Source organism: Pempheris klunzingeri, chromosome 19 (assembly GCF_042242105.1).
Source record: "Pempheris klunzingeri isolate RE-2024b chromosome 19, fPemKlu1.hap1, whole genome shotgun sequence".
NCBI classification, from domain to species: domain Eukaryota; kingdom Metazoa; phylum Chordata; class Actinopteri; order Acropomatiformes; family Pempheridae; genus Pempheris; species Pempheris klunzingeri.
In genome coordinates this window covers 20,602,874-20,615,133 of record NC_092030.1, presented here as the reverse complement: position 1 = coordinate 20,615,133, position 12,260 = coordinate 20,602,874, and the positions used below count along the sequence as shown (strand labels likewise).

The 12,260-nt window shown below is 45.6% G+C and overlaps 1 protein-coding gene across 1 annotated transcript in view; it reads right to left on the bottom strand.

Annotated features, from left to right (window-relative positions):
- Positions 1–836: 836 nt before the first annotated feature.
- ttc28 (tetratricopeptide repeat domain 28) overlaps positions 837–12,260 on the bottom strand; it is a 114,101-nt gene continuing 102,677 nt past the window's right edge. The window contains exons 22-34 of the mRNA XM_070851161.1: positions 10,290–10,430; positions 10,060–10,204; positions 9,586–9,765; positions 8,405–9,000; positions 8,078–8,325; positions 7,420–7,544; positions 6,695–6,932; positions 6,415–6,491; positions 5,136–5,159; positions 4,808–4,937; positions 3,867–3,974; positions 3,134–3,773; positions 837–2,594 (exon numbers count right to left, since the gene is read on the bottom strand). Of these exons, the coding sequence (XP_070707262.1) occupies positions 1,484–2,594; positions 3,134–3,773; positions 3,867–3,974; positions 4,808–4,937; positions 5,136–5,159; positions 6,415–6,491; positions 6,695–6,932; positions 7,420–7,544; positions 8,078–8,325; positions 8,405–9,000; positions 9,586–9,765; positions 10,060–10,204; positions 10,290–10,430 (3,763 nt within the window). The 3' untranslated portion in view covers positions 837–1,483. The remainder of the gene's footprint in view (positions 2,595–3,133; positions 3,774–3,866; positions 3,975–4,807; positions 4,938–5,135; positions 5,160–6,414; positions 6,492–6,694; positions 6,933–7,419; positions 7,545–8,077; positions 8,326–8,404; positions 9,001–9,585; positions 9,766–10,059; positions 10,205–10,289; positions 10,431–12,260) is intronic.

Here is a 12,260-nt window from a genome sequence, read left to right as displayed (position 1 = left end):
TTCCTGCATGATAAACCTTAATCTTGTTATTATATAAGTTTCTCATTCACTCTGTACTTACTGCAAACTATAAAAAGTAAACACACACACTGCTGTTTCATTATTAAGATGTGTTAACTTTATTGATGACATTATTCTATTATTTATGATATTCCTATTTTTCTAAATTATTTATCATGTTGAATTTCAGTTCATTTTACTGCACTGTTTGTCAGTCGAAAGTTTATATTTTGTATTTTTGTGTTCTTTAATAAAAAAAAGTGTGGGGAGTTTTCTAGCACATTCATTCAAACAGCATCATTGGCAGATTTACTGACACTATAACAAAATATATATGAATGATAATAATAAAAAGTAATGTTACCATGTCACACCATACAAATACTCCAGTGCAAAGTATTAGTGGCAAAATGTATCAAAGGTAAAAGTACTTTACAAAGAATAGCTCCTGCCATTATTATTTTATTGGCTCATTATTATTATATAAAATGTCAGAAAACTTTCAGAAACATAAAAAAGAATCATCTTAATGTCAGTAATCAGCTGGGGAAGGTTCATGGTGATATCTATAAGTTAAAATGTCACCCTAGTCACCTGTAGTGTCTGATGGAAATGCTCAAGTATGTAAAAGTTAAGTACAGTAGATGAGTAAATGTATTTAGTTACTTTCCAGAGTGAGTCTTTGTAGGATCTAGATAAACATGAGTGATTTATTGTCTCATAAAAGTGGAACGACGGGCTTTTTTGCCTCAGAGTTGATTTATGTATGAAAACAAGACAAGGAAAGGAACATTTTTATTTCTTGAGAATTGAGATATTTCTAAATAGGAGTCTGGCACCGCTGCAAAAGTTGTACATTATAAAGTCACCAACATGCTGAACAGCAAGAGGTACCATGCTGACACTCACACGTAAAATCTCCATAAAAAATATCAAAAACGTTTTCTTCACTTCGTCCTCGGTTTAATTGTCTTTATAAAATGTATAATAATGACTGGAAAACACGGTTTACTTTACAAAATAAATGACAACAATAAGCATCGATAATGACATTTAACAATAATTATTACACAATGAATCAAGAGCACGAGTATAGCGAGCATTCAGGCTGACGTTACACGTTCAGTCAACAGCACATGGAGGCATCGACACAAATGCTCTCTAGTCAGTCATGAAAACACAATTAAAGCCAGAGACTCGACGCTTCTCTCACTTTCGTCCTTCCAGCTCTCTCCACAAGAAGGCACAGTCATCACATTCAAAACACCAACGTCCCTTCACAGACACAGCGACGACATGTCGGTATCAAACACCACTTTTCCCCCATCCTCGTCTTCAGCAGGTATTGCTTTAAAAAAAAAAAAAAAAGAAACGTGGTCGTGTGTCGCTGACAAAAAGCTCCTGTTATGATAAAAACACCAAAAACCAAACAGAGGATCGGTCCTCTGAGTGTCCGGGTTCGACGCGGCGAACGTCCCAACTCTCAACATTTAGATGACGGGAAAAAATGTCCAGGTGAGAGAAACTTGTAGCCGTTCCCAGAGGGGAGCTTGATGCCTCCTTTAGAGTTTGTGGGTTTGGAGGGTGGAGGCGGTGGAGGCGGTTTAGCCTCCAGTTTTTGGTGACCGTTGGGCCTGTCGCCAGTGTTGTGCTCCTCAGACCCCCTTATGTGTTTGCTGACTGACTCGTGTCTTGGTGACAGATTAAGCAAACCCAAAACATCTTTCTGAACTGTGCTCATCTTTTTATTCCCCCCGCGGAGTAAACTAGCAGCACAGGGCACCTCGTGCTTCTGCCCGGCGTTGGCCCAGAAGGTTTTTAAATTATGAATGGCCTGGACTTTGTGATCCTGCCTGGACTGCTTCAGTTCGGGGGTGTTTGCAGGGCTGGAGGATCCCGTGGAGGAGTAGGAGAGGGCAGGCGACGGGGCGCTGTCGGCAGGAGAACGGGACGGTGAGATGTGGGTGGTGTAAGGCGAGGTGGGGTATTTCAGTTTGAGCTGAGCCTGTGCATGCACGTCTTGGGAATTCGGGGGTAAAGGTGAAGCCCGCTCTTTCACAGAGAGAGATAAAGAGGGAGAGGAGTGAGCCGGGCTGTTGTAGCCGGAGCTGATCTTCTGCAGCGATGAGGAGCGGGACGGCGGTTTGGGGCGAGTCGGGGGAGGTGTTGGAACAGAGGTGGAGAGGGGTGAGAGAGGGCTGGAGAGGGAAAGAGGGGAGGAGGAGGCCTTTAGACTGGCTCTGCTGGGCGGTCTGCTGAAGGCGCTGGTCTCCGAGGGCTGAAACCCTCGAGCTCCTCCGGTCGCGGTCGGCGTTGTCGGGGTGGACAGAGACGGCTGCCTGGCGTGCGCCTCCTCCCTCCCCTCAGGCCCCCTCGCCGTCTTCCCTCTGATATTTGCTTTCTGCAGGCTCTCCACGGCTTGCATGTGGCTCTGGGTCTCCTCCAAGATCTTCTGGGCCAGTTCCTGCGGATCCAGCTGCCCCGCAGGCACCGTCCTCTCCTCCTGGGACTTCACCGTGCTGTCGGTCTCCGTGCTCGACTGGTCCGACTCAGAGCTGCTGGCCTTCCCTTTCCCGGTCCTCTGAGGGGGTGAGCTGGAGGAAAATAAACAGTTTAAGATAAAAGTTGAAAGGCTTCGTCCAATTTTGGGAACTGGGCGAAAAGCAAATGCAACAAATGCAATTAAGTTAAGCTGTTTTTAGTAGCAATATAAGATCCAAGATGAAAAGTGTCTCCAGATAATCAATGCAAGTATTCTAATATTTATAATTACAGCTCAATCAAGAAGTAAACATTTAAATTTCCAGTTTCTTTTGGAAAAACTAACTGCAACAAACCATTAACAAGTGGCACAAAGCAACATGAAATGGGGAAGTTAAGTTAAGAGTAAGTTAAGTTAAGAGTGGAACTAGATAAACCAAATATGCTCTACCACATATTACTGCAGTAGTACTGTTTTTGTCAATGAGTTTGATTGATCACTTTGAGGCTCTTGGCACAAAATGTATCTGTTTGCGTTCATTTTTTAAATTTTTTTGTGCCTGAAGATACATTTTTAGTTTTACAGCTTAATCATAATAATATATTAGGACCACATCATCCTCTCTGACTAAACCACAAACATTACACGTACATTTCCTGCTTGGCTTTGGGGCTGGTAGGAGCTTTTGGAGGCGGCGGCGGAGCTTTGATTGGAGATGTGGGCGTGCTGATGCTTCCCTTAGAGGAAACTGTAATCGGGTACCCATGACCCCCGGCAGACCCTCTCCCAGCGCCGCCTCTGCCGTGTCTGTGTCCCGCAGGAAGTGGCAGCGTGTCGCAGTCCCTCCTCCCTCGTCCTAACGGCTCGCTGCTTATAATGGAGTACCCCTCGTACTCCTCCTCCTCCCCCTCTCCTGCCAGCCCTCCGCCGTGATTGGTCAGTCGACCTCTTGACAGGCCGCCCGAGTGGCGTTGCGAGGCGTAGAGGCCCCCTCCCCCCCGAGTCCTCTCTAGATCCTGCTGATGCGAGCGCTGGCTGATGATGTCACTTCCTGCGGGCTCAGGCCGGGACAGGAAGCTGAGGGAGGAGGCGAGCGAGCTGAGGCTGTAGACGGAGATGGCGTCGCAGGAGAGGTTGTCCGGGCACACTGGGGGTAGGAAGGAGGGCTGGGGGGGGTAGCAGCCAAAGGAGAGGGGCAGGGAGTGCGGCTGGGAGGCCGACTGGGAGGACGACAGGGACTCCAGGGACGACGAACTGTCCATGCTCAGCCGCTTGGGAAGCTCTGTGGAGTCTGAACAAAGAGAGCGAAACACTTCAGGCGTCAGGATGGACAACAGGACAAGTTTAGTGGGACTTGGTTTTTAAAAAAGTGCATCATCCTCACCAAAAAGTGCAAGAAGGGACTGAAGAGCAAAATGCATGATGCGCTTGCTGGCCTGCTTTCCGGTCTTCAGCACGACCTCCTCCTGACCCACCTCACAAAGATCGAAGCCTGAGACGATGGAGCAACGTAAAAGTACATTGAACCTCCACTTATAGATATCATCTCTGAGTATTTTACAGGGAAATACTGGGCTTCTTCACTCCACTACTTTTATCTGAGAGCTTTAGTAACTGGGTGCTTTAGAGGTTAACTTAATATGACGCATTATTATAGACTAAAATAGGTAACACACAGTTTAAATGAGCACCTCCACGACCAGCTAAAGGCACGTGTTTATAAGTGTGCCGTTGCAAGTTTTAGTAGGTTGTTATCAATTTATTGTCATCATTCATTCATATCGTTCTTCCTGATGAATCTAAAAGCTAAAAAGACAAAGTGGACCACAATGACGGAGGGCGTTCACCAAAGAACTGGATGTCTTACAGCCTTTGCAACTCAGAAATGATCTTTGACAATGATAATATTTCATAAAAATAATGTATTAGCTATTAATACGGCCTCATTATTAAAATAAATTAGAAATAAAGTGTCATTATTGAGGAAGTGGTGCCAGAATGTTGTGCATGTATGTCAATAAGTAATTAAAACTATATATATATAAATACAACTCATGTAAGAGTCAGGTACTTTTACTCATGGACATTTTTGAATGCAGTATTTTTATAGAGTGGCATTTATACTTTTACTTGAATATCTCTTATAATACTAGAGACACGTTTCTGACTCATTTGTTTATTCTAAGCAACAATAAGCTTTTATTCATTATGTTCATTCAGTCTCATGATGACTTTGGGCTCCACACATGTGCCCTTATATCGTCTGAGCTGTTTTTTAAGCAGTTGATTTCAAGTCAAACTCGTTTTAGTTGACTGGTGACTCACCGAGCGCAGCCAGGAACTCGTGGCAGCCTGGGAGCCTCCAGAGCTGCACGCTTATCGACACCTGAATGGGAGCCAGTGAAAAGTCTTGTTCTTTGTCGCCTGACTGCAGCTGCACCAGCACTTGGTGAAGCTTCGGAGGGGAAAAGAGGCAAAAATGAGACAGGAAGCTGCTGTGATGTGTAGAAGTTTATAATTTCTGAGCCAGTGATTCTCATTAAAGCATGAATGACGTAGCACCTACACCAATACATCGTATATAAAAGATTATTAGAAGCTGGTGCTCTTATGTTTGTGTCCCTGCTCTGACCAGCCATCATGAAACACTTACCATTCCCACCATGCTTTTAACCGCCTTAGTGAGGTGTGTATGAGAGAAGAGGAAACAGAACTTTAGTGGTTTGTTTCTGCGTAATCGTTGGGTTTGAGAGTCACTGCACACTCATGCATGGAGGATGACTTGCTTATATTAATGATGCCTAATGATACCTTACGTGGTACAGAGGGGCAAACAGTGATGGTAGCTAAGTCCCCGTTAACCCACTTAACTGTAAAAATGAGTGAAGAATGGTAGGTTGTCGTAATGATGCTGCACGGTGAAGATGAGACAGAGCAGAACATCCCAGTGTCACATGCACAGGAAAGGGCCACAAAACACATGCAGTCAAGGGTGTAATTTCCATTTGGGATGGAGGGACGTGACCACCATCATTTTATATTACCTCTCTAAACACTGTCCTCTTCAATTTTGTATTTTTAGACATTTTACTTAGCTGAGAATGGGCAATATAATATAATATAATCCTTTGGGGTAATTGCACCACTAAAAGAGCTTGTTCACTTGTTCCACTGACAGGCTCAGAGTGTTATTCTAAGTGTGTGACAGCATCATGGAAAGGATCCCTACAGAGAGAGACCTGGAAGATCCTTTTGGTTTAACCACAAACAGCACACACACCAGACTACATTCACTAAAACAGGGATTTTGCCTCACAGAACACAGGAGCTGCTTAACTGAGCTGTTTAACCACAAGCCGCCACTGTAGCACGCTACTCAAATCTACCAGACTCCATTGACAAAAACAGCAATTTCACTTTGCAACATGGCAGCTGAACTAACACTTTTAAACACACAGTAACACAAAAAAACTAACTGATCAAGACAGTGGTAGAGCAGCAACTCCTTTGTAAAATTACTGTTTTTGTCAATGGAGTCTGGTGGCTTTGAAGAGAGCCATAGCGATGGTTAAACCAAAAGCATCTTCCAGGTCCATAATGCTGTCAGACACTTAGAATAACAATCTGAGTCTGACAACTTCATTTTCCAGGTAATATTTCTATCTTTAGTTGATATGATTTATTTTCCTTTATCATGCCCCCACCTGGAGCAGCTCCGAAGGTGAGACGCTCCAACATTAATGCTTCAGTATTAATAATCTAATAATGTAACATAGTACCAGATGTAATATATTTTACTGTAAGCTGAGTACTTTTACTCCTAACAGTTTATTTTGCTGAACTTACTTCTACTCTTTTGCTTAAATCGGATTCTGAACGTACGAGCATCCAAACATTGTTGGTATTTTTGATTAAAGTAGCTGCAGCAGTACCTTATGAATGAGCTGCTCTCCGGCCTCAGATGTTGTGACCAGTTTACAGAGAGCCTGCAGAGCTGGAGGAGTGAGACCTGAGGATGCACAGACACAGAGATGTTATATCTTTATCAGTTATAATGATTACAATTTGAGGAATATACACAAATTAAATGTAATTTCCCAGCAGGCTGTTCACAGTTCTTCAGTTCTGGATGCTGGAGGTGCTGAACAGGTTGATATTCAACCAGTGTGACTGACATGAGAGACATTTTGAATAATGGAGAAGCTGTGGTACCGAGCAGGGACTGCAGAGTGGTGCTGCACTGCTGCAGCCGATCCCCGGGGTCCGAGGTGGGGAAGAAGACCGCCGCAGGGAGACCGGCACCGCTACCAGAGAAGTCCAACCGGAAACCCACCGCAGACAGCAGGGCCTGCCACCCGGGCACCCTGCCCACCTTGTTCTCGACGCTCTGCTGCGATGTGTACATGGGGTTACACTGACCGCTCTGAATACGCTGCAAAGACTTCTCAACCTGTAGAGAGAAAGAGATGCAGCTCAAACCAAGAGGAAAGATGCACCTCCAGCTGCCATTCTGGGGATTTCAGAGCAACGCTGTTTTTTTCTCATCTGTCTCAGCAACATAAATTGTTTTTGCAGGAAAAGTAAACAAGAAAAAACAGGCTGTTAAAAAGCAGCTCATGGTCATTCTACTCTGCCCATTCAGTATTGTCTGAGCCCAAAGTCTTCAAATATCTCAACCAACAGTCCAGAACGTAAAGATGATTCATTTATCATCATAGAAGAAAAGCAAATTGGCAAATATTCACATTTGAAAGGAGTAAGCAGTCTTCAAAGATAAAGTGATTATCCAAATTGTTGCTGAATAACTGATTGATGGTCTAATCAGATCTTTAAAATCAGAAGCGATGCAGCTACCGTCACCCTAAAACACAGCCAATATGACCGTGAGGGTGAAATTGATCTTATGGTGTTAGTTTGGAGGTGTGACGGCGTCTCACCAGGTGTAGCAGCACCCTGAGGGCGTCCCTGGCCCTCTCTGGGTACTGCAGGATCTCCGCCAGCGCTTGGCCCACCAGCGACATGGGGCTGTTCAGCTTCACATCGCTGCCAATCAGCATGTAACCTGAAGGAAGACACACACAGTTTGAGCTCCTTGCTGTGTCTTCTGGGACGTGTTTGACTCTTGGTACTTCTTCTTGCACACGTTATTTGTTTTCCTGACAGTTTTCCAGTAAGTAGACTGAGACATAAGTCCTATTAGTGACTTTTCCTGTGATACAGATGGTAGAAAAGATAAATACAGATAAAGGTAGAGCATCCTGTTTCTTCATGGTCAGGACCAAATGAACATTTATGAGATCCACTTCACTTTCCCCCCTGGTTTAACACTCACTTCACCTTTAATATTTCCTCTTGAAGTCTCTCTGAACATTGTTTAATAATCTTCTGTTACCAACGAGCTTAATTATGCTGTTAGGGCTTTGTTACTTCATTCCGCCCTGGGTTTCGCCTCTCAGGCAGCTAAAAACCATGTTTATGGCATTTTTATCAAGAGAAAGAGAGTTTGCCGAGATGTCAAGTGATGAAAAGTGAGCGTACTAATCAGACACTGAGTTTTTAGTGAGTGCTGATGTGTGTGGTGGCCTGTTTGCTCACCAGCCCAGTTGGACGGGTGGGAGAAGTGCTTGCTGCTCTGCAGGGCCTTCATGGCCTCGGTCAGAGCGGCGCTGGCTTTGGTCCCGTTGAGAAGGGCCGTGTAGAAGGTGTGTGTGAACAGTTTGGAGGCAGCGATCGGTACAGGCCACAGGGAGACACACACGCACTGGACGCCTGCTGCCAGGAAGGCTCGGCTCAGGCCCACCACCCCGTCAGCGGTCACCCTGCTGCTGGACTCCGGGTACAACCTGAGGAGACAAGGAGGCGGAGGTCAGGAGGATCGGGCAGAGCTAACAGGCGTCGTCTGAAATCTGTGAGAAGTTATACCTCAGAACCACCAGTTTGACGGTCAGGCACAGGTCGAGTATGTCCGCAGCAGTGAGGAGGAAGTCCTGAAGGGGTGGACTGTCACACACACTCTCCACGTCACACACACTTTCCCCGTCCTCGCTCGTTTCATCGGCTCCTCTGAGCCTCTCTGGGCTGCTGTGGCTCTTTGGAAACAAACTCTTCATCTTCCCGTCCTGACCTGCGGTCTCGCCCGAGGTCGACGCTCCACTGGGGGATTTCTCCCTGAGCCGCCCACCTCCGCCCTCTCCTCCTCCTCCTCCTCCTCCTCCCCCTGCACGCTCTTGGCTGGGGGCGAGAATCAAAGCGGCGAGCTTCCAGGATATGTGAGTCGCAAAGTGAACGCACTCTGCCTGGCTCAGAGCTGCTAAAACACGCTCCTTGGTGGCATTTGCTCCAGTCAGGGGGTGACATCCCAGCTGCTCCCCCAGCCAGAGAGATTCCTCTTGGGCTGAAGGTAAGGGGCCCCACAACCAGCGGTCCATCACCGAGGGGGGCAGGCGAGGAGCCCCGACCACTGCAGCCACCGAACCTCCGTCTGAGCAAAGTAAGGGGCCGCCGCGACGAGGATGAGGCTGTGGGTTGAAGACAGGAAGTCAGATACATGATCTTCTAGAGATTTTACTGCATCACTGTTACACCTAAAAGTCTATTGGCAGAATGTAATATAAATAAACCTGAAACTGTCGTGATCCCCCTCCTTCTTAGTTGATATCTTGGTTTCATTTTGGGCTCTTGTTCCCTTCTCACACCAGCTCACATTACTTGTTGCTCAGTTCCTTGTTTTTATACTTTATATTCTCACCTACACCTCCTCCTGTTTCGTCATGTTTCTACATTACCATGAGACAGACGAACAAGTGACAGCTTGAATTTGTTGGAGAGAAGAAGGAGATTTTGTGCAGCGACAGATGGAGGATCCTAATTATTATCTAGTACAGGGAAAACGAAGGGAGCGTGAATCCTTGTCGGCCACCATAGGTTCTCCTACACGCTTGGAAAGGAGTTTAGGTGTATTCAGCTGGCCACTAAATCCCACACACTCCACCTTTAAACATGAAATCATACAACCTGCAGCAGATTATTCACTGACTCCACAGCATCACAAACTAAGTGTTGTGTTTAAGAGACGTATCGTTTAAAACACAGGACTTTCCTACCTTGGTCGTGGCTCCCAGGCTTCCTAAAGAAGGTACAGAAATGAGGCTGAACCTTTCATACAGGTACTCATTAGAGGAGCTGCCTTTGAGCAAAGCAAACGGGATCAGATACAGTTCTCCCTCCAGCACCAGTACGAGCTGCCGGTGTCTGCCCACCGGTCCACTGCTGTGCATCAGGCCCTGCAGAGGACGGGGGGGGGAGACTCAGGTGAAGAAGCATTCAAGCAAATATGCATTTCATCTATTTAATCTAGTGGTTAATTCAGTGGTTTTGCATTATTTGTCCTGACTGTTGGAGCGTTGAGCACTGATGTCATATCTGTCTCTGTGGTTTGTCTTCTACAAACTGAACCTGATACTAATGAAGTGCAGTATAGATCCTTCCCTGAACACACACACACACACACACACACACACACACACACACACACACACACACACACACACACACACACACACACACAGAGCACACACCCCTTCCATTGGTGCTATGAGTAAGTCATAAAGGGCTCGTAGAGGAGGCTTGCTGATGCTGCTCGGTCTGCAGAGAGGCGATGATAAGCCGTCCTTGGCCGGGGACACTGTAGCGCTGTACAGACTCGTCATGCTCTGACAGCTTCTGTGGGAGACAAACACAGTAAGTTAGTGTGATTCATCCTCTGGGGACCTGAGCAGCGCAAACGTTCACGGCCATTCGACCAAACCTGTTGAAGAGGTTGTTCCTGGACACCATGCGGAGGTAGCCCGTGGGGTCGGTGGCCGAGGTCAGCTTGTTATTCAGCTCCTCAAACTGCTGCTCCAACAGATCCCCGGCTTCGCTCTCCGTCTCACTGCTGGAGCAGACTCTGCCAAGGAGACGGGGACACGGGCAGGCTGCGTTACTACTGCAGGAGGCATCACCAGTGGTTAACCTACATTTTATTTAGAGCAGCTAAACTATTAGTCGTCCTAACTCGGCTCAGATGGCTCCTGTTAGTGGTCGGGCCAGACCAAGTCAGTATGTAGCAGCAATGATGTTTAATTTCTTATGAATCATATTTTCATTTGTAAAAAGAAGAATTCTCAATTTCTTATTTCAAAAGTTACATAAACTTACTTTAAACGTCGATGAGATATGGAAGCTCTGAGAGGCAAGTGAGAGAAAACTAGTTTTTCTTTTTTGCTTTTTGTTGTTCTTATACTTCGTTGTTAACTGGACTGACTGTGTTTAATAAATGCCTCCAGGTTTTAGCTCTGCAGGTAGATGATGGACGGGTTGGTGGTTCAATATGCAGCTTCTGTCTGCCTCCACGGAACAAACACAACAAACACAACGAACACACAAAAACTAGCCTGAAATATGCTAATGTATGTTTTTTTCAGAGAGAAAACATTTTAGCAGTTAGCAATAAATGTTTCAATCAAAAAATCTGTAAATAATTTGCCAGTATTATTACTTTGATTACTTTTTGAGCCACATAGTCATGTTTTAATGGAACATTTTAATTCTGAGGATAAAAGCAAGTTAAGTAATTACATTATTTCTTTTTCTTTTGAATAATGTTCGTGACACCTCTTTAAAAGAGCGACAGCCTTCCCACTGTTATGAACTGGATGATTTCTGGCAGAATTTACCAGCAAACACCATTTATTTTTTATTGGATCCTCTGGCTGCACTCATGGCATTTGACTGGAGTTAAAATAGCAGTCTTGCTGCCTGGATACATGCTGGAGGGCAGTAAAACTCCACTGGTGGGTTGGAAAAGTGTTTTAATGCTGCATAAGTGCAAATACTTTTCATGCTGTGGATGAGCGGGATTCATAATCATCACACATAAATGAAGGGAGACTCCAGGTTCACCACAACTTTACCACACACACACACACACACTTCGACACACAGACGCAGACACACACGCACTCGCGACAGACTCCATGAATGGCTGCTGGCTACAGTAACCTCACTGCAGTGGTTTTCACAGAAAGCTGAGACGGAGTTTGTGTGCGGGAACATTTGCTGACAAGACACATGGAAGTGATTTACAGAGTCGTCCACTTGTGCCAACCAAGGCCTGAAGTTGCGGGCGGGATAATTGAGAGTAAGGAAATATGGCAGGAGAGAGCAGGGGGAAAGGAAGACGGATGACATGCAGCATGTGGCTCCTTTGTCTTGTTTTGCTCACTTTGCCTCCTTGTGTTTTAATGAATGACAGCGTGCAGTAATAAGACTGAGAGTCTCTATGGCAAGTAGAAAGTGCCAAATATTGTTCATAAAAAAAAAATGCTGTGAAAAGCGACGTTCAAACTGTCAGGACACCGCAAACCTGCTGCTTTATTAACAATAAAACTCTGCTTCATAAGCCGAAAACGCTCTGTATGTCTTTTTGGGGTTGGGGGGCATTTATTTGACGGATTAGTGAAGAGCAGATTGGACCTTGGAGAGAGAAAGAGAGAGAGAGAGGGAGAGAGAGAAAAAGAGAGAGGGAGAGAGGGAGAGAGAGAGAGTGCTGCAGCAAAGGGCCGGACAGGATTCAAACCCTTGTGGTACCAGGTGAGCTACAGAGAAGCAGGATGTCGTGTTTTACAGCATGTTTTAGCAAACACAGAATGAAAAATGATGATATTTGGCACCTTCTGCTTGCCGTAGTCAAGACTGAATCTGTGCATCTTTGCAGAGAAGCAAATAGCAAAGTTGA